Raw genomic sequence first — 25652 nt, 5'->3', positions numbered from 1 at the left:
AATAATTAACTACTTAGGAATATATCTACCTAAGGAAACAAAAGACTTGTACATAGAAAACTATAAAACACTAGTGAAAGTAATCAAAGAGGACACTAATAGATGGAGAAATATACCGTGTTCGTGGATTAGAAGAATAAATATTGTGAAAACGAGTATACTACCCAAAGTAATTTATACATTCAGTGCAATCCCTATCAAGCTACCAATGATATTTTTCACAGAACTAGAACAAATAATCTCACAATTTGTATGGAAATACAAAAAACCTCGAATAGCCAAAGCAATCTTGAAGAAGAAAAATGGAACTGGAGGAATTAACCTGCCAGACTTCAGGCTCTACTACAAAGCCACAGTCATCAAGACAGTATGGTACTGGCATAAAGACAGAAATATAGATCAATGGAACAAAATAGAAAGCCCAGAGATAAACCCTTGCACCTATGGACACCTTATCTTTGACAAAGGAGGCAAGAATATAAAATGGACAAAAGACAGTCTCTTTAACAAGTGGTGCTGGGAAAACTGGTCAGCCACTTGTAAAAGAATGAAACTAGAACACTTCCTAACACCATACACCAAAATAAACTCAAAATGGATTAAAGAGCTAAATGTAAGACCAGAAATTATAAAACTCCTAGAGGAGAATGTAGGCAAAACACTCTCTGACATAAATCACAGCAGGATCCTCCAAGACCCACCTCCCAGAATATTGGAAATAAAAGCAAAAATACACAAATGGCACCTAATTAAAATCAAAAGCTTCCGCACAGCAAAAGAAACTATAAGCAAGGTGAAAAGACAGCCTTCAGAATGGGACAAAATAATAGCAAATGAAGCAACTGATAAAGGATTAATCTCCAAAATATACAAGCAGCTCCTGCAGCTCAATTCCAGAAAAATAAGTGACCCAATCAAAAAATGGGCCAAAGAACTAAACAGACATTTCTCCAAAGAAGACATAAAGATGGCTAACAAACACATGAAAAAATGCTCAACATCCCTCATAATCAGAGAAATGCAAATCAAAACCACAGTGAGATACCATTTCACACCAGTCAGAATGGCTGCTATCCAAAAGTCTACATGCAATAAATGCTGGAGAGGGTGTGGAGAGAAGGGAACCCTCTTACACTGTTGGTGGGAATGCGAACTAGTACAGCCACTCTGGAGAACAGTGTGGAGATTCCTCAAAAAACTGGAAATAGAACTGCCATATGATCCAGCAATCGCACTCCTGGGCATACACACCGAGGAAACCAGAATTGAAAGAGACACATGTACTCCAATGTTCATTGCAGCACTGTTTATAATAGCCAGGACATGGAAGCAACCTAGATGTCCATCTGCAGATGAATGGATAAGAAGGCTTTGGTACATATACACAATGGAGTATTTTTCAGCCATCAAAAAGAATGTATTTGAATCAGTTTTAATGAGGTGGATGAAACTGGAGCCTATTATACAGAGTGAAGTAAGCCAGAAAGAAAAACATCAATACAGTATACTAACGCATATATATGGAATTTAGAAAGATGGTAACCTTAACCCTGTTTATGAGACTGCAAAAGAGACATAGGTATATGGAACAGTCTTTGGGACTCTGTGGGAGAGGGTGAAGGCGGGATGATTGGGGAGAACAGCATTGTAGCATGTATATTATCATATGTGAAATGAATCACCAGTCCAGGTTCGACGCATGATACAGGATGCTTGGGGCTGGTGCACGGGCATGACCTGGAGGGAGGATATGGGGAAGAGGGAGGTGGGAGGGGGGTTCAAGAAAGGGAACACATGTACACCCGGGGCGGATTCGTGTCAATGTATAGCAAAACCAACCAATATATTAATGTAAGGTAATTTTCCTCCAATAAAATAAATTAAAAAAAAAACAAAGAATAAAGCAAGTTGACTTTTCAAGAAAAGAATTAGCATATAAAATTTTGTAATTAACATTGATGTTAATTCTCCATGAAGTATCCCCAATTGCCTCAATTAGAATTAGATGCCTCTTTCTGCTCCATGCTTGTTTCTTTCCCTTCTGCCTTGTATCGTGTCTAGATATTTAAATGACCATCTCCTCCGCTGGATGACTGTTTCCCAAGTGCAGGGTCAGGTGCATTTCCCTTTGTGTCCACCATACAGTGCTGTGGTCATAGAAGGCCATCTTCAGAGATCTGTGCTTCATTCAAAGATTTATCAATTGCCCTGCAGCACGCCAGGTGCTGATTGGCATTTCTATTATCCTATACATGATCCTATTTTCAAGTAATAAGAAATAGACTCTCTTCATAGAGTGGTGTATTGATAAGTATTGGTGAAATGAGGCTTTTGGCAAGAGTCTCAGGAAATTTCTTTTAAAAATACAGATATATAACTTCTTTTTAGTAGACTTTTTATTATGAAACAGCATGTATAAATAGTGAATATATATATATATATATATATATATATATATATATATAAATTAATGTGGGGCTTCCTTTCTTCATGGTGGCTAAGACAGTAAAGAATCTGCCTGTAATGTGGGAGACACGGATTTGATCCCTGGGTCAGGAAGATTCCCTGGTAAAGGGAATGGCAACCTACTCCAGTATTCTTGCCTGAAGTAACCCATGAACAGAGGAGCCTAGCAGGTTACAGTCCATGGTGTCTAAAAAAATTGGAAACAACTGAGCGATTAAAAAGAAAAAAAAAAGCTCACGTAGGTGCCTATAGTCATAATAAAATCATTGACCGACCATGAAAAATGTCGGTTGGTTAACGAATGAAGGACAAAGGAGATGGTTTCCCGGCTAGAACAGAACTTCAGTTACTGACACTGTGTGGATTCTATCGGCAAAGAGCAGCGACTGTCAGGGACACTTACCACATGCCAGTCTCTGTGCTGGGCACACCGCGGAGTAACTCGTTTAGTTCTCCTCAGAGCACTTCCATAAAAAACGGTTACCCCAAGGTACAGAGAAGAGAACTGGGGCCCAGTGGGTTTTGATAACTTGCTGGTGTCAGACACTGATGACTAGCTTGCCAGGAAGTGCCAGGCAGCCGCTGACGCCAGTGTAAAGAGAGAAGAAAAAATTCTGAGGCTTCCCATAGAGCCACTGCCTGTGCTTAGGATACCTACTTACCTGAGCAACCATGAGAAGAAAAGAAATGAATATTGTGATAAGCCAGCCGCTGCCAAAATGCCACACTATTACCCAAGCCAGGGCCTCCAAAATCAAGACCTGGGCGAGGTGAAGGAAGAAGAACCCCAGGTTGGCATTGAACATATTCATGGTCTCTAATGTCCTCCGCAGTTCTTGGAAATCTTCCACCAACTGGGACTGTGAGATAAACATGCAAGAAAGGAATTGGTGCCTTCAGTGGAGAGGGAGCACAGATGAACATAATTATTAATCTATTTTAATAATCTATGATACCTTAATTTTATGAATAGACATTTATTAATAAGCATAATTAAGGCATAATTTAAACTAGAAAACCAAACCTTAAAAAATTAACATAAAAGCAAAATGCTTAAAACAAGTTATGAAAATTTTTCTTTCTGGAGAAGAGACAGATGAGTCGTGATTTGTAAACTGTCCTCAAATTGTTATGGGACTTATAATTTACTTCTTTTTTTGGGGGTGGGGAGTTCAATGAAGAGATGCGTAACTCTAACAATTCTCTTTTTAAAACTGATTAATTAAAAATTTTTTTTGATGCAGATCATTTCTTTTGAAATTTTATTGACTTTGTGACAATATTGCTTTTATTTTATTTTTTTTTCGCTGTGAGGCATGTGAGATCTTGGCTCCCTGATGAGGGATCAAACCTGCACCCGCTGCATTGAAAGGAGAAGTCTTAATGACTGGGCTACCAGGGCAAAACCCCAAAAGTAATTTTCTACTTTTCAAAATGAAACGTTTTATTGAAGTATAGTTGATTAACAGTGTTGTACTGGTTTCAGGTGTACAGCAAATCATAAATATATATATGTATATAATACACATTGTTTCCTCAGATTCTTTTCCATTGTGGACCATCATGAGATACTGAATATAGATCCCTGCCAAACAGCAGGTCCTTGTTGTTTGTCTGTTTTATGTGTAGAAGTGTGAGTATCTGTTAATAATAGTTGCCTTTTAAAATCAATGTGTTGTTTAATCTCTCTTTGGGGAACTTTGCTATCTACATGGATCTGTGTTACTTTCTATGTTATCAGCTGATAACATAGATAAGTGGCTGGCTTGTCACAATATTCATTTCTTTTCTTCTCATTGTTGCTCAGGTAAGTAGGTATCTTAAGCCTACTAAGGCAGTGGCTTTATGACTGGCATATCAATATGACAGTCTTTAGCATGTGCAAAGACTCCTTTATGAATGACAGAGTTCACTTAGATTGGCTCAAAGGATGAATTTCCTGTGAGATGCTCAGAAGCTGTACAGGAATGAGACAGGGTCTCCTGTGGTTTTAGTGTGTGTGTCCCTTTGTTGGAGGAGTCCTGACTCTGTGTGCATGTGCTGTGCTTACGTATGCAGGTCAAGTGCTAGCACTGATTTACTGACTTGAACATCAGACTCGAGAGTCAGTGAAAAGCCTGGGAAGAAATAGCTCCTTAGCTTAATGACTATAACGGGTTTGAAACTCAGACTATTGAGAAAGTGACCAGGGTATAAGAAGGAAAACTGGATTGTTCAGATGTGAAAGAGAAGAGAAATTTTAAATAATAAAAAGGAGCTATGAACATAATCCTAGAAGCAAGAAAATTCATTTCAAAATTCACTGATACAACTTGTAAATGATGCAATGCCTAGGAAAGTCTGGATGGACTCATCTCTAAAGACACCATGAACATCAGAATTCTGGTGGCCACAGATGACTTTAATAGATCACACCAGTGTGCCAGTCAACAAAAGAGTCTGAAATACAGTACTTTGGTGCAAAATCCAAAATGAAAGATGATCTCTGTTCATTTCCAGCGGAAACCATTCAATATCAGAGTAATCCAAGTCTGTGCCCTGACCACTAATGCTGAAGAAGCTGAAGTTGGTTGGTTCTCCTAAGACCTACAAGACCTTCTAGAACTAACACCAAAAAAGATGTCCTTTTCATCATCAGTTCGGTTTAGTCACTCAGTCATGTCCGACTCTTTGAGACCCAATGGACTGCTGCACGCTAAGCTTCCCTGACCATCACCAACTCCTGGAGCTTACTCAAACTCATGTCCATTTAGTCGGTGATGCCATCCACCACCTCATTCTCTGTTGTCCCCTTCTCTTCCTGCCTTCATGTATCACAGCATCAGGGTCTTTTCAAATGAGTCGGTGCTTTGCATCAGGTGGCCAAAGTATTGTACTTTCAGCTTCAGTATCGGTCCTTCCAATGAACACCCAGGACTGCTGTCCTTTAGGATCGACTGGTTGGATCTCCTTGCAGTTCAAGGGACTCTCAAGAGTCTTCTCCAACACCACAGTTCAAAAACATCAATTCTTCAGTGCTTAGCTTTCTTTCATCGTAGGGGATTTGGAATGCCAAAGTAAGAAGTCAAGAGATACCTGGAGTAACAGCAGGCTTGGCCTTGGAGTACAAAAGGAAGCTGGGCAAAGGCTAACAGTGTTTTGCCAAGAGAACACACTAGTCATAACAAACACCCTCTTCCAACAACATAATAGATGACTCTACACATGGACATCACCAGATGGTCAATACCAAAATCAGACTGATTATATTCTTAGCAGCTAAAGATGGAGAAGCTCTATACATCAGCAAAAACAAGACCGGGAGCTGACTGTGGCTCAGATCATGAATTCCTTATTGCAAAATTCAGACTTAAATTGAACAAAGTAGATAAAACCACTAGGCCATTCAGGTATGACCTGAAGTAAATCCCTTGCAGTTCCACTTACAGTGGAAGTGAGAAATAGATTCAAGGTATAAGATCTGATAGACAGAGTGCCTGAAGAACTGTGGACAGAGGTTCATAACATTGTACTGGAGGTGGTGATCAAAATCATCCCCATGGAAAATGAATGCAAAATGGCAAAGTGGTATCTGAGGAGGCATTACAAATAGCTGAGAAAAGAAGGGAAGTGAAAGGCAAAGGAGAAAAGGAAAGCTATTACCTCTCTGAATGCAGAGTTACAAAGAATAGCAAGGAGAGACAAGAAAGCCTTCCTCAGTGATCAGTGCAAAGAAAGAGGAAAACAAAAGGATGGGAAAGACTGGAGATCTCTTCACGAAAATTTCATACAAAGATGGGCTCAATAAAGGACAGAAATCATACGGGCCTAACAGAAGCAGAAGATGTCAAGAAGAGGTGGCAAGAATACACATAAGAATTATACAAAAAAGATCTTAATGACCCAGATAACCACAATCGTGTTGTGATCACTCACCTAGAGCCAGACATGCTGGAGTATGAAGTCAAGTGGGCCTTTGGAAACATTGATATGAACAATGCTAATGGAGGTGATTTAATGCTAGTGGAGGTGATGGAATTCAGCTGAACTATTTCAAATCCCCAAAAGATAATGCTATTATAGTGTTACACTCCATATGCAAATTTGGAAAACTCAGCAGTGGCCACAGGACTTGAAAAATCAATTTTCATTCCAATCCCAAAGAAAGGCAATGCCAAAGAATATCCAAAGTACCACATAATTTCTCTCATTTCACATGCTAGCAAGGTAATACTCAAAATCCTTCACACTAGACTTCAACAGTACATGAACTGAGAAATTCCAGATATACAAGTTGGATTTAGAAAAGGCAGAGGAACCAAAAATCAAATTGCCAACATCTGTTGGATCATAGAATAAACAAGAGAATTCTAAAACAAAACAAAACAACAACAACAACAAAAAAACTGCTTCACTGATTACTCTAATATTCCTCTGGGTTTACTGTTTCTTTTGACCATTTGTGGATCACAACAAGCCGTGGAAGACTCTTAGTGAGATGGGAATACTAGACCTACCTCCTGAGAAACCTGTATGCAGGTCAAGAAGCAACAATTTGAACCAGACTTGGAACAATGGACTGGTTCAAAATTGGGAAAGGAGTACATCAAGGCTGTATATTGTCACCCTGCTTATTTAATTTATATGCAGGGTACATCATGTGAAATGCTGTTCTGGATGAAGCAGAAGCTGAAATCAAGATTTCTGGGAGAAATATCAACAACTTCAGATAAGAAGATCATACCACTCTGATGGCAGACAGTGAAGAGGAACTAAAGAGTCTGTTGATGAAGGTGAAAGAGGAGGGAAAAAAGCTGGCTTCAAACTCAACATTCAAAAAATGAAGATCACGGCATTCAGTCCAATCACTTCATGCAAATAGATGGGGAGAAAATAGAAACAGTGACAGACTTTATTTTCCTGGTCTCCAAAAATCACTGCAGCTGGTGACTGCCGCCATTAAATTAAAAGATGCTTGCTCCTTGGAAGAAAAGCAGTGACAAACCTAGACAACTTATTAAAAAGCAGAGACTTTCTTTGCCAACAAAGGTCCATATAGTCAAAGTTACGGGTTTTCCAGTAGTCATGTGTGGATGTGAGAGTTGGACCAGAAAGAAGGTTGAGCACCGGAGAATTGTTTCTTTTGAACTGTGATGTTGGAGAAAACTCTTGAGAGTCCCTTGGACAGCATGGAGATCACACCTATCAGTCCTACAGGGAATCAACCCTGAATATTCATTGAAATGACTGATGGTTAAGCTGGAGCTCCAAAACACTGGCCACCTGACGGGAAGAACCAACTCATTGGAAAAGACCCTGGTGCCTGGAAAGGTTGAGGGCAGGAAGAGTAGAGGGAGAGAGGATGCGATGGTTGGATGGCATCATGGACTCAATGGACATGAGTTCGAGCAAACTCTGGGAGATAGTGAAGGAACATAGAGGCTACGCGTGCTGCAGTTCACGGGGTTGCAAAGAGTCAGACGTGACTTACTGACTGAACAACAGCATCTTGGCTCCTACACCTTGTCACAGGAAGATGGCTATGTGTCCAGGCTGTCTGCCTGAGGGCCCACTCGTCTCAGTACAGTGTGTTATTTCCTGACACACAGCCTTGAGGGATGCACATGGGCCTAAGGAGTCAGCATAAGCGTTCATCTTGGGTCTGCATGTAACCAGTCCTCTTTCCTCAGGTTCCTCCTATCCCCGTGTGAGTTTGTTTCTTCATTTCTTAAAGTGGAAACACAATTCTTATTCTTTCTGCCTCACAGTGATATCTGGATCACCACTTTGTACAAAGTATTTGAAAAGAAAGTTTCAATTGTAAGCTGTTTTAAAACATGAAGTGCAAAATAAAAAAATGCAGTGCTTAATATTAGCTAAAATCCCTTTACGCTTCATGTGTAACCATTCTAGTGAATTCTAGTCTTATGGAGGCCCTGCCTTCTGAAGACAGTTTTTCAGTCAACCAAAGTCTTGGTGAAAGAAAGGTGGTGCTTTTCGTGGGGAATACCCAAAGGTTAGAAGCCAGAAAGAGGTGAAATGGAGTTCCTGTTCTTTGCTTTTTAGAAGGTAGTTTATTCTCCTGGAACTGTAATTTGTCCAATGGTAAAAAGAACTATAGTTAGGATATGGTCACATCATTGATTCAACAGCTATTTATGGAATTCCTACTACAGGTCCAATCCTGTGCCGGTAGGTACTGAGGACACACACTCTCTGCTCTCATGGAAACTGGTTTAACAGGGAACATCAAACAATTATAAGCAGTCACGCAAAAAGAAAAGTTATGTGTAAGTTGCATGGCAAGAAGTAGGTAGTTAGAAACCTGGAATTACTATTTGGCACAGGGCCAAGCAGTCCATTCTTTTGTTTCTTAGAGGTTTAAGAATTCTGAGGATCTCAGGAGGATGACATTGCTTTGAAATACTTGGAATCCACTCATTTATGCTATTTCAGGCCCTCCCAGGAAGGATGGCTGGTTTCCCACAGAAAATGATAAGTTGGCCCTGAACTATACCTCGTCCCCATCCCTCCACATACTCTTGAGTCCTGACACCTCACTCACGTTTTTGTTTCTCTCCTGATTGGGCTCTTCTGGAGCAAGCTCTCCAATAAGCAGTGGTTTAAGGTACAACCGCACAATGTCAGGGTCCGGATGCATGGCTCTGAAGACGTCCTGTGAATCAGAGAGAACTGTTAGAGGCTTAAAAATGACACGCTTACACACGGATATCTCCCCTTTCTTACCTCATTCTATCCTGACCTTTGGAATCAGCACAGACTATGTTATACAGCATTTACTTCTAACTCTATGTTGACACTTCAAGTTCGTTGATCAGAATTACCCTTGGAATTCCTCTATGAAAGCCTCACACTGGAGATCCACCCACTGAGTGCATGGCTTCCTAGGCAAGTCCTGGGTAGAAAGTTGATCCTCAAGCATTGGAAGAGGTCGTTATTTATTTTATTGAGCCCAGAAGTAGTAGTTGGCTTTGAGGTTATGGGTCATGGTGAATCTTTAGCGTCAAACCTCAGGCTTGGTGTGGAAGTTGCCCATATTATTTGGAGCATGCAGCAAGCAAGACTCCAAATCACATCTATCAGAGTTTCCCTTTTAGTTCTTGGTCAAGGCCCAGGGGACAGATGCTCTTGAATTAAGTTATTTCCAAGGAAAGACAAGTTAAAGTTGTTGATGATAACAAATGTCAAAGAGAGCATGGGAGCAAAGCCCTCGAACCCTTAGTTGTCTAAAGTGGGACTTTCTTGGTTAAGTTTATCACTGAAGAAGCCTTAGCACTCTTTCTAAAAGAAAAAACCATAGCATTCTCTGTAGGGGTTTGAGTCAGGCACAAAGTAGAGCTGACCGACAATATTTTTCCAACTCCATTCCCATGTTAAGTAGTAACTCCAAGTGGCTATGAGAAGCAGTGTTGGTTCCCATGTCTTGCTTAAGTTTGGAAATAAGAGATAGGCTTTTTTTTTTACTCCAGGGATTTAAACTGCTTTGGGGGGAAGGAGGCTTCTCCAAGAGTAAGATACTGGACTTCTTGCTATTATGGCTAAGAATAGGAATGATTAATATGAAGAAAAATAACCAAGGTTTTAATTTGAATGTGGAGTCCACGCACAGTACCCTGGAGTGGTGGTGCTGTATAGTGCTGCTTAAGAAGCTGTATCCCCGAGCAGCCTCCCCACACCTGAGTTCTATACCTGCTGTGTAATTGTGGACAAGTCTCTTGACCAGTCCTTGCTCCTGTTTTCTCTTCCCTAACATGGGAGTGACAGTAATAGCTACTCAATTTATAAAGTTACAAAAATTAAGTGAATTGATTAGAATCTGAGTGGCTTATAGTAAATTCTCAGACATATTATTTCTCTTTCCTATACCTCTGGGCTTCCCTGGTGGCTCAGATGGTAAAGAATCTGCCTGCAATGTGGGAGACCCCGGTTTGATCCCTGGGTTGGGAAGATCCCCTGGAGAAGGGAAAGGCAACCCACTCCAGTATTCTTGCCTGCAGAATCTCACGGACAGAGGAGCCTGGCGGGCGACAGTCCACGGCGCTGCACAGAGTTGCACATGACTGAGAAACTGAGACACACTGGGATAACAGCTACTGCTTCCTTCTCTTCAATGAAGTACAGCAGCTCAGAGAGTTTCTTTCCGTGCTCCACTCAGAGTGAGCTCTGAATTGTTTCAGTGAATACGATGAACCCCCTAGCTGCAAAATCTAATGCAACTTTAGATACATCTAGAACTACATGCAAGCCTACATAAAGCATTTCATATAGGCTTGTATGTATAGATATATATAAAATGAATGAACTTATTCAGAAGGGTGCAATATCTCTCTTTAGACTCACTTTTCTAGATTCAGTGATGTAAGAAGGGATTTGCATCTGCTAGAACCAGTCCAGGCTGTCCTGTTTATTCTGCCTTTGTACACTTTCTCTGACCCCCTTGGAAAATGTTGCTTTCAAAGATGTGTTTTCATTGTCACATTCAATGACTCTAAAGTTAGGTTACCTAACCAGGATGAGAGTCGTTTGGTGATTAACAATGTGACTAAAACATTTCAGGGTGGCCCATACTGAAAAATCATGTTCTGCCTGTTGTTAAGGAATAGATGAGGATGAGAAACACTTTGAGGCAAGATCAGAGTGTAGAGGAGGGCCGAGGCCCTGGATTTACGTCTTACTCTGAGCAGTCATCCAGAGCCTGGAACAGCGTGCTGACGCTAATATTCCTCTGGGTTCACTGTTTCTTCTGATCTTCAGCAAGATTCACACATCAATACTGTGACAACAGAGCCTGCGACCTACAGAGTTTTCCAGAATAGTAAGAACGGCCCTGCTGTGTGGAACTCTTTTCATTGTATTAATGGGCAGTACCAAAGTGGCTTAGGTGGTCTTAGAATATTGTTTGAAGGAATTCCCTATTACAATCTGGATACTGAGTAAGCTGTGAAATCTCCTTCTCAAAAGACCTTCAAAATGTTTTTTTTTTTTTTTTTTAAATTAACATTATTTGGCGAGTATGCTCCTCCTGAAGAAAGTCCAGGGGTAAATGAAGGGGAGAGGGAGTGACACCTGTTTTTTTAGTGTATCCTGCGTACAAGGTGCTCTATGGGCCAACTCATCATCATCAACTTAGTTCTGTGAGGTTCCATCATCTTTGTTGTACATATAAAGACTCCAAATCTCAGGACATTGCCACAGTTAGTGGGAGAGCCAGGATCTGAACTCAAGGCTATGTGGCTTTAAAGCCAGGAAGCCATAAGGTCCATTCCAGCCTTAACATGTGCAGTTCTTTTCCTGAAAGAAGGGTGATACGAGATTGTTTGGGGAGGATGTTAAGATCAGTGTATGCATGCTGGGCAGTGAGTAAAGGTGTTTCCCCGCCTTAGGTTTTGATCACGTGCATCACTTTGTGGCTCCAACCTACTTCTCCAGGTTTACCTCGCACCATACCGTTCATGCTGCATCCTGTCCAGTGGAACTCTCCCTATTCGATAAACGTCCCATGACCCTGTATGGTTCTGAAGCTTTGTGATACATACTGCTCCCTTTGCCTGGACTGCTTTCCTCCATTTTTTCCTACTTAAAAGTTCCTTCTCATTCTTCAACATCCAGATGAAATATGCCTTCTTAACACAGTCAGGAAAGTTATTCATGATCTCTTCTGGGCTCCCGTGACACTTTGTCCCTAACGCTTTGCAAATGACGCTGCAGTGAACCTGTGTGTTCACAGAGGCCTTCTCCAGTGGCTCTTGACTGCTTTGAAGACTGGGACCGTGAGCTGTTGATTAAATTATTCCTGATGTTTTCTGCTGTGCCTGGAATGGGACATGTGATCAAGAGAGGTCTGATGAACAAGGGAAAGGGGGAATGAATACAGCAGTGTATGATTTCTCTAACAAGGAGAAAGTTGACAAGTATTGAGTTCAAAGGATATGGGTCTTAAGCACTGCCGTCTCTTCCCCACCCTCAGCATCTCTATTTTCTGACCTTTTAACTCCTTTATCATCTCTCATTTTTGTCTGTTATCTTTTGATTCACTTCTCAACCATCATCTCTATTTCCTAACCTATTCATAAATTTACTCTTATGAGTAAGAGTAAATTTATTTATTTACTTAGCTCCTCTTAAGACTGATTATTTCCCATACAGTATCAACACAGAGGAAAGATGTGATTATCTGCTTTCACAGTGACTTTGGAAATCCTGCTGATTTTTTGCTGTTATTTAATGGGGGATGGGAAGAGCAGTATGATCCCTAGTGGGAGAGACAAGTATGTAAAGTGAGAAGGCCTGGGAAGGATCATGTCCTTACAGCTTAACTACTGTATACAGGCTGTGCCCGCATCAAGGCCCTTGGCCTAGAGGGCATGTGTGCGTTGAAATCCAGGAGACATTCCATTTGCCGAATCTTGTTCTGCAATCAACCACAGTGTGTGCCTATTAAAGTTGCACCACAGCACAGTGTCGGGAGCAGTGAGGTGTGTGGTTTGTGCTGGAACACCGCTTAGTCTCTGAAGCCTCCGTTTGCTCTTGATGCTCCGTGGGCTCATTTATTCCTTCACGCATTTACTCAGTCATTACAAAACCTCCTGAAGACTCAGCTCAGCAGCAAAGAGCTTAAGCTTTGGAATCAGATGCCATTAAATGATGATATTTTTATATTATTATTACTTGATTCATCGGAAGTGGGTTGAAATTTTCCCAAATTCAGAAAAAAATCCCACCCATGGTGAATATATGTATATAGTCACAAAGTCAATGTAACTAGATCATGGATTTTGATATGCTTATCTCAAAAAGCTCACCAGGGGACTTCCCTGTCAGTCTGGTGGTTAAGACTCCATGCTTCCAATGGAGGGTGTGTGTTCCATCCCTGTTGGGCAAATAAGGTCCTATACACCTTGCAGCACAGCCAAATAAAAACAAACAAACAAAAAAGCCCAGAACATTCAATACCCGACCGTGGACACCTATTCCTACATCTTTGGGTAGATCCTCTTCTGGTTCCTTGTCATTTCTCCCCTGTTTCAAGGCAAATGCTGAATCAAGGTCCCTCGTATTTCTGGGAGATCATGAGTTTTGAGTAGGCTGATTTATGGGGAGAATATAGTCTTTGCCTTTGTTCTGGAAAAGAGCCACTGTGGAGTGGAGAATGTTTATGTGAAGTCACCAAGATTCCCCTCCACCCACAGGGATAAACAGAGGGTTTTTTTTTTTTTTTGCCATAACTCACTCTGTTGTTGGAGAACTTTTATTATTTGAGATTTTTTCCTATGATATACTTAACTGAGCTCCAGGCCTGACTCTCTCTCTAGCTCCACTGTCCCCACCAAACCTGTTCATTTTTCTGGTTTCATTACCTTGTAAGAGCAATTGCTCTCCACCTACCTACATAAGTCATCCATCAGACAGTTTAGACGCCTTACTCCCGCTTACTTTCCCAGCCACTTATCCCCTATTATAAATTATGTCTTCTGGTTATCCACCCCCTCTTCCTCATTTTGGTTTTCAGTGCCTTATTCAGGACTCCAGTATGTTCCCTGGACTCCTTCCTTCATTTTGACTCTTTTTTTTAAAAAAAATTATTTCACATGGGACTGTAGCCTATTAACAATGTTGTGATAGCTTCAGGCAGACAGCAAAGGGGCTCAGCCATACGGATACCTGTATCCATTCTGCCTTGACTAACTCTTCTTGATCTTCAACCTTTACTTAACCACCAAGCTGGCGTTTGAAAAAGAGTCCCTCTTCATGGCCATTGTCACCAATTAGCACTTTAACTGCACTTGTCTCTTTACTCTTCTACCTGTTTTTCAACTTGAACCATCATTCAAATGAGAATCAAATTAAAATTTAATTTTAAAGTAAAAAAAAATGTTGACAGCCCACAAAAGATACAGTTATTACTGAAGACAACTTTCCTTTTACAAACAGCTAGAATCCTGGTTGTTTTCCTTGTAGGACTGGGTGTAGTGGAGGATGCTGGGCTAGAGAAGTATCATTTGCTGCAGTGGGAGGAGAGGAAGACCTACAGTGATGGTAAAACCCAGAGTCCTTCGCTCAGAACTCAAGACCCTTTCTCTGCCTCCTCCTCTTCTCATCCTCAAGCCACCTTACTGACCAGGACTGTGCTCAGCAAAGGATGTGGCCAGGCCGGGACACCTACTCTGCTGGTGCTCACTCGTGATGGAACCTGCTCTATGTGCCACCTCTGGACACATCCTCCCTTGCCCTGCCCCAGCCTTGCCTCTGCTGATTCCACAGGACTGACTCTTTGGGACTTGCACGCAGCTCTATCTTCTTCCACCTTGCAGTCTTCTGAGCAGTTGAAATAAATTTTGCTATATTTCCGCTAGGCTTTTGTCATCTTTTTCCTGTCACATTGGATTTTTACTCTGATGAAGAGTTTGAGTTTCTCAGTGTCCCTCTGAGAGCGTGATGTTCAGACACAAGGAGGTGGCTGACTGTGCACATTGGGTAATAACCCTGACTTCTTTGTTCTGAACACACTGCTCTTGTGCACACCTCACAAGATTGTGTTTACTTCTTTTGTGGAACCCAGAAGTACTGTTGACTTACTTATATAAAACCTGGGGCTTCCCAGGTGGCACTAGTGGTAAAGAACCCTCCTGCCAATGCAGGAGACATAGGAGATGAAAGTTCGATCCCTGGGTAGGGAAGATCCCCTGGAGGAGGACAACCCACTCCAGTATTCTTGCCTGGAGAATCACCAAGGATAATGAGCCTAGTGGGCTATAGTCCACAGGGTTGCCCAGAGTCAGAGATGAGTGAAGCAACTCAGTGCCACTTGGCATGCAGCATGCTTCTTATGGACGTATTGTAATCTATATAATTAACTCTTCCTGTTGGGTTTGTCTCTGGCTTTCCCTAGGTAAGCTTTTCTAGGTGAGAAGATCTGAGCCTCAACTTTACTTATTAGCATTGTGCATTAGTTTTAAATCATATAATTTGAAAAAATCAGATAAATAATATGTGCAATAACAGGAATTGATGTGCCTGTGTTTTGTATAACAGACTTATTTTTCTTAGTAAAATTCCTTGCACAAAATGACAACTTTTCTCAGAATAGCTAAGGAGTAATAAACACCATTTTTTGAGTGTTTAATCTGTGCTGGGTATAAGAAGAAAACCTTTATTTTATCTCCGCTGACTTTGACAACCACTAAGCCTCTTGAGAAACCTGTATGCAGGTCAGGAAGCAACAGTTAGAACCAGTCATGGAACAACAGACTGGTTCCAAATAGGAAAAGGTGTACGTCAAGGTTGTATATTGTCACCTTGCTTATTTAACTTATATGCAGAGTACATCATGAGGAACGCTGGGCTGGAAGAAGCACAAGCTGGAATCAAGATTGCTGGGAGAAATATCAATAACCTCAGATATGCAGATGACACTACCCTTATGGCAGAAAGTGAAGAGGAACTCAAAAGCCTCTTGATGAAAGTGAAAGAGGAGAGTGAAAAGGTTGGCTTGAAGCTCAACATTCAGAAAACAAAGATCATGGCATCTGGTCCCATCACTTCATGGGAAATAGATGGAAAAACAGTGGAAACAGTGTCAGACTTTGTTTTTTTGGGCTCCAAAATCACTGCAGATGCTGATTGCAGCCATGAAATTAAAAGACGCTTGCTCCTTGGAAGGAAAGTTATGACCAACCTTGATAGTATATTAAAAAGCAGAGACATTACTTTGCCGACCAAGGTCCGTCTAGTCAAGGCAATGGTTTTTCCCGTGGTCATGTATGGATGTGAGAGTTGGACTGTGAAGAAAGCTGATCGCCGAAGAATCGATGCTTTTGAACTGTGGTGTTGGAGAAGACTCTTGAGAGTCCCTTATACTGCAAGGAGATCCAACCAGTCCATTCTAAAGGAGATCAATCCTGGATGTTCATTGGAGGGACTGATGCTAAAGCTGAAACTCCAGTACTTTGGCCACCTCATGAGACGAGTTGACTCACTGGAAAAGACTCTGATGCTGGGAAAGGTTGGGGGCGGGAGGAGAAGGGGACGACGGAGAATGAGATGGCTGGATGGCATCACCGATTCTGTGGACATGAGTTTGAGTGAACTCTGGGAGTTGGTGATGGACAGGGAGGCCTGGCGTGCTGTGATTCATGGGGTCGCGGAGAGTCGGACACGACTGAGCGACTGAACTGAACTGAACTGAACTGAAGACAGAAGTATCATTATCCCATTCTCTAGATAAAGGAGCTGAGGCTCCAAGAGCTTCAGTAAGCTCCTCAGGACATTGCTAGCAAGTGGTGGAGCCCAGGTGCAAACCACACCTGTTTCATTCGCAAATTTATACTCTTGATCATCAGACCGGGCGCCTAAAACTGTTTTAGAACGACCACTTGAATGAGTGAATGAGTGAGTGACCCTATGCAGCGAGCATGGTATCATTATGTACTTCTCACGAGAAGGGTGCTTGGTATCATTATGTACTTCTCACGAGAAGGGTGCTTGGTATCATTATGTACTTCTCACGAGAAGGGTGCTTGGTATCATTATGTACTTCTCACGAGAAGGGTGCTTGGTATCATTATGTACTTCTCACGAGAAGGGTGCTTGGTATCATTATGTACTTCTCACGAGAAGGATGCTTGGTATCATTATGTACTTCTCACGAGAAGGGTGCTTGGTATCATTATGTACTTCTCACGAGAAGGGTGCTTGGTATCATTATGTACTTCTCACGAGAAGGATGCTTGGTATCATTATGTACTTCTCACGAGAAGGGTGCTTGGTATCATTATGTACTTCTCACGAGAAGGGTGCTTGGTATCATTATGTACTTCTCACGAGAAGGGTGCTTGGTATCATTATGTACTTCTCACGAGAAGGGTGCTTGGTATCATTATGTACTTCTCACGAGAAGGGTGCTTGGTATCATTATGTACTTCTCACGAGAAGGGTGCTTGGTATCATTATGTACTTCTCACGAGAAGGATGCTTGGTATCATTATGTACTTCTCACGAGAAGGGTGCTTGGTATCATTATGTACTTCTCACGAGAAGGGTGCTTGGTATCATTATGTACTTCTCACGAGAAGGATGCTTGGTATCATTATGTACTTCTCACGAGAAGGGTGCTTGGTATCATTATGTACTTCTCACGAGAAGGGTGCTTGGTATCATTATGTACTTCTCACGAGAAGGGTGCTTGGTATCATTATGTACTTCTCACGAGAAGGGTGCTTGATATCATTATGTACTTCTCACGAGAAGGGTGCTTGGTATCATTATGTACTTCTCACGAGAAGGATGCTTGGTATCATTATGTACTTCTCACGAGAAGGGTGCTTGGTATCATTATGTACTTCTCACGAGAAGGGTGCTTGGTATCATTATGTACTTCTCACGAGAAGGGTGCTTGGTATCATGTACTTCTCATGAGAAGGGTGCTTGGTATCATTATGTACTTCTCACGAGAAGGATGCTTGGTATCATTCATTATGTACTTCTCACGAGAAGGATGCTTGGTATCATTATGTACTTCTCACGAGAAGGATGCTTGGTATCATGTACTTCTCATGAGAAGGGTGCTTGGTATCATTATGTACTTCTCACGAGAAGGATGCTTGGTATCATTATGTACTTCTCACGAGAAGGATGCTTGGTATCATTATGTACTTCTCACGAGAAGGATGCTTGGTATCATTATGTACTTCTCACGAGAACGGTGCTTGGTATCATTATGTACTTCTCACGAGAAGGGTGCTTGGTATCATTATGTACTTCTCACGAGAACGGTGCTTGGTATCATTATGTACTTCTCACGAGAAGGGTGCTTGGTATCATTATGTACTTCTCACGAGAAGGGTGCTTGGTATCATTATGTACTTCTCACGAGAAGGATGCTTGGTATCATTATGTACTTCTCACGAGAAGGATGCTTGGTATCATTATGTACTTCTCACGAGAAGGGTGCTTTGTATCATTATGTACTTCTCACGAGAAGGGTGCTTGGTATCATTATGTACTTCTCACGAGAAGGATGCTTGGTATCATGTACTTCTCACGAGAAGGGTGCTTGGTATCATTATGTACTTCTCACGAGAAGGATGCTTGGTATCATTATGTACTTCTCACGAGAAGGATGCTTGGTATCATTATGTACTTCTCACGAGAAGGATGCTTGGTATCATTATGTACTTCTCACGAGAAGGGTGCTTGGTATCATTATGTACTTCTCACGAGAAGAATGCTTGGTATCATTATGTACTTCTCACGAGAAGGGTGCTTGGTATCATTATGTACTTCTCACGAGAAGGGTGCTTGGTATCATGTACTTCTCATGAGAAGGGTGCTTGGTATCATTATGTACTTCTCACGAGAAGGATGCTTGGTATCATTATGTACTTCTCACGAGAAGGATGCTTGGTATCATGTACTTCTCACGAGAAGGGTGCTTGGTATCATTATGTACTTCTCACGAGAAGGATGCTTGGTATCATTATGTACTTCCCACGAGAAGGATGCTTGGTATCATTATGTACTTCTCACGAGAAGGATGCTTGGTATCATTATGTACTTCTCACGAGAAGGATGCTTGGTATCATTATGTACTTCTCACGAGAAGGGTGCTTGGTATCATTATGTACTTCTCACGAGAAGGGTGCTTGGTATCATTATGTACTTCTCACGAGAACGGTGCTTGGTATCATTATGTACTTCTCACGAGAACGGTGCTTGGTATCATTATGTACTTCTCACGAGAACGGTGCTTGGTATCATTATGTACTTCTCACGAGAAGGGTGCTTGGTATCATTATGTACTTCTCACGAGAAGGGTGCTTGGTATCATTATGTACTTCTCACGAGAAGGATGCTTGGTATCATTATGTACTTCTCACGAGAAGGGTGCTTTGTATCATTATGTACTTCTCACGAGAAGGGTGCTTGGTATCATTATGTACTTCTCACGAGAAGGATGCTTGGTATCATGTACTTCTCACGAGAAGGGTGCTTGGTATCATTATGTACTTCTCACGAGAAGGATGCTTGGTATCATTATGTACTTCTCACGAGAAGGATGCTTGGTATCATTATGTACTTCTCACGAGAAGGATGCTTGGTATCATTATGTACTTCTCACGAGAAGGGTGCTTGGTATCATTATGTACTTCTCACGAGAAGGATGCTTGGTATCATTATGTACTTCTCACGAGAAGGGTGCTTGGTATCATTATGTACTTCTCACGAGAAGGGTGCTTGGTATCATTATGTACTTCTCACGAGAAGGGTGCTTGGTATCATTATGTACTTCTCACGAGAAAGGTGCTTGGTATCATTATGTACTTCTCACGAGAAGGGTGCTTGGTATCATTATGTACTTCTCACGAGAAGGATGCTTGGTATCATTATGTACTTCTCACGAGAAGGATGCTTAGTATCATTATGTACTTCTCACGAGAAGGGTGCTTGGTATCATTATGTACTTCTCACGAGAAGGATGCTTGGTATCATTATGTAGTTCTCACGAGAAGGATGCTTGGTATCATTATGTACTTCTCACGAGAAGGGTGCTTGGTATCATTATGTACTTCTCACGAGAAAGGTGCTTGGTATCATTATGTACTTCTCACGAGAAGGGTGCTTGGTATCATTATGTACTTCTCACGAGAAGGATGCTTGGTATCATTATGTACTTCTCACGAGAAGGATGCTTGGTATCATTATGTACTTCTCACGAGAAGGGTGCTTGGTATCATTATGTACTTCTCACGAGAAGGATGGAGGCTTGGGGAAGAGTGTCTATGTAAATAAGGAAAGATGTCCCCTTTTGGGCAATCATATGTCGGTGCACATTTGCCTTTCAGGTCACAGCCTGCACACACTTTTTAGGCTGTAGAGAGAGAACATTTGACCTCAGGTTCTCTGACTTCATGCTCTTCCCTCCTTCCCTAGAGAACATGCCGCTTCTCCACCAAGTACGCCTCTGTTCCCAGTTGGCAACAATCAGGATTTCTAAGCAGGTGGTAAACAGGAAATGTGAATCACATCTCTGAGGCTATGGATGCTGTGATATGAATAATAATAGGTATGATTTAATGAAAAGTGTGTCTGGCATTATGCTAAACATTTTACAAGCTTTAGTCTCATTTACTAATTAGATGGGTAAGGTGATGGACAGGGAGGCCTGGCGTGCTGTGATTCATGGGGTCGCAAAGATCGGATACGACTGAGCGACTGAACTGAACTGAACTGAAGGTCGTTCCCATTATGCAGATGATGAAGCTGAGTTCCAGAGCATTTCAGGGACTTTCCCAGGCTTATATAACCAGTATACCGCACCACAGATTCCATGTACTCTGACTGGCTGTGGAATACCGTGGTTGTCAGAATGCTCCTGGCACATTTCCATTCTTCTCTAGCTATCATCCCCTGGAGACTTTTCTCTGAACATTCTGGATCTGCCTCCTAAAGGTCTAGGGTACATGACTGACCATGCTCAGGGTGTTCATCTTCAAGACACAAATCCTAATGTGTCATGGGTATTTTCCCATAAGGTTCTGATCATTTCTGTTTTATTAATCAATTCTTCCTTGTTGACTAGAATTGGATGCAGAATCATGGTCTTTCTCTATCTTCTGAGAGAGAAAATCTTACCAGCAAATTACAAATTCATCAGCTGAGCTGCTTGCTGCAAACTACATCTACCAGTTATATTAAAGGTGGTTGAAGGTACATATTTTTCTAACACATTCTCTGAGCTGATTCTGTGACTTGTGTTAGAAAAGCATCGTCCATATTTTCTTTGTGTTGTGGAGATGAGATCTTTGGTATTTTTTCCCCTCTTCTTTGCCAATTCATTTTTTTAATTGAATAGAATTTCCTTACAGAATTTTGTGGTTTTCTAGACATCTTGGAATGTGAAGTCAAGTGGGCCTTAGAAAGCATCACTACGAACAAAGCTAGTGGAGGTGATGGAATTCCAGTTGAGCTATTTCAAATCCTGAAAGATGATGCTGTGAAAGTGCTGCACTCAATATGCCAGCAAATTTGGAAAACTCAGCAGTGGCCACAGGGCTGGAAAAGGTCAGTCTTCATGCCAATCCCAAAGAAAGGCAATGCCAAAGAATACTCAAATTACTGCACAATTGCACTCATCTCACAGGCTAGTAAAGTTATGCTCAAAATTCTCCACGCCAGGCTTCAGCAATGCGTGAACCGTGAACTTCCAGATGTTCAAGCTGGTTTTACAAAAGGCAGAGGCACAAGAGATCAAATTGCCAACATCCGCTGGATCATCGAAAAAGCAAGAGAGTTCCAGAAAAACATCTATTTCTGCTTCATTGACTATGCCAAAGCCTTTGACTGTGTGGATCACAATAAACTGTGGAAAATTCTGAAAGAGATGGGAACACCAGAGCACCTGACCTGCCTCTTGAGAAACCTGTATGCAGGTCAGGAAGCAACAGTTAGAACTGGCCATGGAACAACAGACTGGTTCCAAATAGGAAAAGGAATACGTCAAGGTTGTATATTGTCACCTGCTTATTTAACTTATATGCAGAGTACATCATGAGGAACGCTGGGCTGGAAGAAGCACAAGCTGGGATCAAGATTGCCGGGAGAAATATCAATAACCTCAGATACGCAGATGACACCACCCTAATGGCAGAAAGTGAAGAGGAACTACAAAGCCTCTTGATGAAAGTGAAAGAGGAGAGTGAAAAAGTTGGCTTAAAGCTCAACAGTAAGAAAACTAAGATCATGGCATCCAGTCCCATCACTTCATGGGAAATAGATGGGGAAACAGTGGAAACAGTGTCAGACTTTATTTTTGGGAGCTCCAAGATCACTGCAGATGCTGATTGCAGCCATGAAATAAAAGACACTTACTCTATGGAAGGAAAGTTATGACCAACCTAGATAGCATATTCAAAAGCAGAGTCATTTCTTTGCCAACAAAGGTCCATCTAGTCAAGGCTATGGTTTTTCCAGTGGTCGTGTATGGATGTGAGAGTTGGACTGTGAAGAAAGCTGATCCCCGAAGAATTGATACTTCTAAAATGTGGTGCTGGAGAAGATTCTTGAGAGTCCCTTGGACTACAAGGAGATCCAACCAGTCCTTTCTAAGGGAGATCAGTCCTGAGTGTTCATTGGAAGGACTGATGCTAAAGCTGAAACTCCAATACTTTGACCACCTCATGCGAAGTGTTGACTCACTGGAAAAGACTCTGATGCTGGGAGGGATTGGGGGCAGGAGGAGAAGGGGACGGCAGAGAATGAGATGGCTGAATGGCATCAGCGACTCTGTGGACATGAGTTTGATTGAACTCCAGGAGTTGGTGATGGACAGGGAGGCCTGGTGTGCTGTGATTCATGGGGTTGCAAAGAGTCGGACATGACTAAGCGACTGAATTATAGAACTACGGTATCTTAGGGCTTCCCAGGTGGTGCTAATGGTAAAGAACACTCCTGCCATTGCTGGAGAGGTAAGAGATACAGTTTTGATACGTGGGTCAGGAAGATGCCCTGGAAAAGGGCATGGCAACCCACTCCAGTATTCATGCCTGGAGAACCCCAAGGACAGAGGGGCCTTGCGGGATGTGGTCCAAAGGGTTGAATGTGGCTAAAGCAACTTAACATACATGATGCATGGTATTTTAGGCATCCATTGAAAGCCAAACTTTTCAGCTATTTTGTTGGAGGAGGGTTATGAGGAAAAACAGTGATGGTAAGTGGTTAAGACTGAAAGTTAAGAAAGATAAGTGTTTTGAATCTGAGATCTGCTGGCTGGGTGAACTTGGGTCAGTCACTTGACCACTCTGATTTCAATTACTTCTTCCATAAAAGTGGGTTGTATTACCTGTATCACACTGAATGAACTACACAACAAAAAAGAACTCTACAGAATCTAAAAGCCTGTGTCACTGTACGCTTTCAACATTGTTCAACATGTTGATGCTCACCAGATGAACTGCTGTCTATTTCACGCACTCCAGCTGTAGGAGTCTGAGAAATTTCTACTTGAGCGAAGACGTTTTTTCCAGATTTTACTCACCTATTTGTAATTTTCTTCTTATAAGACAATGACTCCATTTCAAAACAAAACAAATAAAACAAAAAACATAATGCCAAGAACAAAACCCAAAACCTGAAATACACATAGTATCTACTGTCAGTGTCTGAGCCCACTGCAAATCTAGTGTGAGTAATGGCTAGACCTTGAGGCTTAATTAGCTTTCAACATTTTGCTGGATAGGAATCCTGAAAACTTGGTTTGCGAGGAGATGAGTGATCATGGAGCTTAAACACCTACCTGAAATGCTTTTGGAAAGACAGCCAAGGTCCCAGCCACCCAGAAGCTGGAAGAGAGAGAGAGAGGCAGACTTTGAGTTCCTTACCGTGGCGTCTTCCCCAGCGTAGTGGTTGAGGACCTGGCGCCCACCAGGATGCCTGTCTGCCCAGCCAGTAACATCGTAGACCTTGCGATTGATCACCAGCCACTGGTCAGTCTCCTGATTGTGTCTCTGGACCTCCTGCCAGATGTATGTATGGAGGCTTTTTCTGGGCAAGTCGCACTTCGCATTTGCCTCCTGCCTTGCAGAGAGCTTGGCTTTCCCATTTGCCATTGGTTTCTCCTTTGCCTGATGCTTCTCACCTAGGTACAGCTGGTTCTCGTCTACAAGGCTCTCATTGCCCTCAGGCTTTTCTTCAAACGTCATTGTCTTTGTGCTTTTAGAATTTCTGGCTTGACACCTGGAATTTCTAATTCTCACCTGATTGAACTACAGAATGACCTTTTATTCCATGAAGTAAGATGCCTACACAGAAAACTTTTTAGCCTACTTGACTCTTGGCAAACCTGATAGTGAGCTCCTTCCCAGCCTCTCACTCCTCTGTCCTGAGTCCTTTTTTGTCCTGATGAAGACTGCACTACCTTTCCCCGCACCCCAGAACATTAGTCTACCTTTCTCTCTGCTCTCTCTCTGCTGGCTGATCGTTTAGCAGCATTCTTACTCATCATTAAGTGTTCCTTAGTCAATATCTGGAGCCAATCACAGCCCAGAGGATGGTGTGGCCTGACCCCTGGGCGGAGGGGCTGGGCTCCTTCTCTGCTGACTGCCTGCACTGGCATCATGATGGGTCAGGCTCATTAGCTCTCCCCTGTTGAAAAATTGTTTTAATTCAGCATGTAAGCAGAAGCTTGCAAAACCTCTAGGAGGATATGAACGCCTCCTGGAACTGGGAAATGTTCTTTCTTTGTTGTTGTTAAGATTGGAAATTTTCCTTTTATTCCGCTTTTCTCAGATTACAATAAAAATTTTTATTGTTTTAACTGATGGATAGTTGTTTTACAGAATTTTGTGGCTTTCTGTCATACATCAACAAGTATCAGCCACAGGTACGATCGTATCCTGTGTATCTCCCTCCCCATCCCACCGTTCTAGATTGTCAGAGAACCCCTGTTTGAGTTCCCTTAGTCACACAGCAAATTGTTCTTTTGACAGCTGTTATTTCTTCCTAAGGATTTTACATTTCTGAAAAAAGCATTTTTGACTTTAAAATGTTTGTAACACCCTATTGAGGTTACCTTGGTTTATACATTATACATATTTCAGGTGTGGAAAATTATATTTCATCTTCTGAAACACTACAGCATGCTCACCACCAAAAGTTTTATTTTCCATCAGTCACCATACAGTTGACCTTTACCCATTTTACCATCCTCCCAACACATCCACTTGAGTAGCCACTGCAGTGTTCTGTATGTTTGTTTTTAACATTTCATGTTTGTATTCCAGAAAGGAGTGAAATCGTATGGCAGCTGTCTTTCTCTGCTTGATTTTTTTCACTTAGTATAATATTCTCAAGAAAATGAAGTTGCTCAGTTGTGTACAAGTCTTTGCAACCCCATGGACTGTTGCCCACCTGGGTCCTCTGTCCATGGAATTTTCCAGGCAAGAATACTGGAGTGGGTTGCCGTCTCCTTCTCCAGGGGATCTTCCCAATCCAGGGATTGAACCTGGGTCTCCCCCGCATTGCTGGCAGATGCTTTTCCATCTGAGCCACCAGGGAAGCCCACATTCTCAAGGGCCATCCCTATTTTCAAAAGTGAAGATTTCATCTTTCAATCATTTCAATTATCTTTTAGTGATTTCTGATAATTTTTGTCTGTTTTGTTTTCTTTGCTTTATTCTTCAGTTGGCACTCTG

At 41.9% G+C, this 25652-nt stretch overlaps 1 protein-coding gene across 1 annotated transcript in view; it reads right to left on the bottom strand.

Moving 5' to 3' along the window:
• Positions 1 to 24414, bottom strand: part of LOC148775777 (fatty acid desaturase 2-like protein FADS2B) — a 43484-nt gene extending 19070 nt beyond the window's left edge. Inside the window, exons 1-3 of the mRNA XM_088843589.1 lie at positions 23841 to 24414; positions 9011 to 9121; positions 3129 to 3326 (exon numbers count right to left, since the gene is read on the bottom strand). Coding sequence (XP_088699715.1) covers positions 3129 to 3326; positions 9011 to 9121; positions 23841 to 24161 — 630 coding nt within the window. The 5' untranslated portion in view covers positions 24162 to 24414. The remainder of the gene's footprint in view (positions 1 to 3128; positions 3327 to 9010; positions 9122 to 23840) is intronic.
• Between the last annotated feature and the right edge of the window lie 1238 nt (positions 24415 to 25652).

Source organism: Moschus berezovskii, chromosome 14, assembly GCF_049115385.1.
Source record: "Moschus berezovskii isolate FMDL1 chromosome 14, NW_MosBer_1.0, whole genome shotgun sequence".
Classification (NCBI taxonomy): domain Eukaryota; kingdom Metazoa; phylum Chordata; class Mammalia; order Artiodactyla; family Moschidae; genus Moschus; species Moschus berezovskii.
The sequence above is the reverse complement of the archived record's forward strand: the minus strand, read 5'-3'. Positions and strand labels throughout refer to the sequence as shown.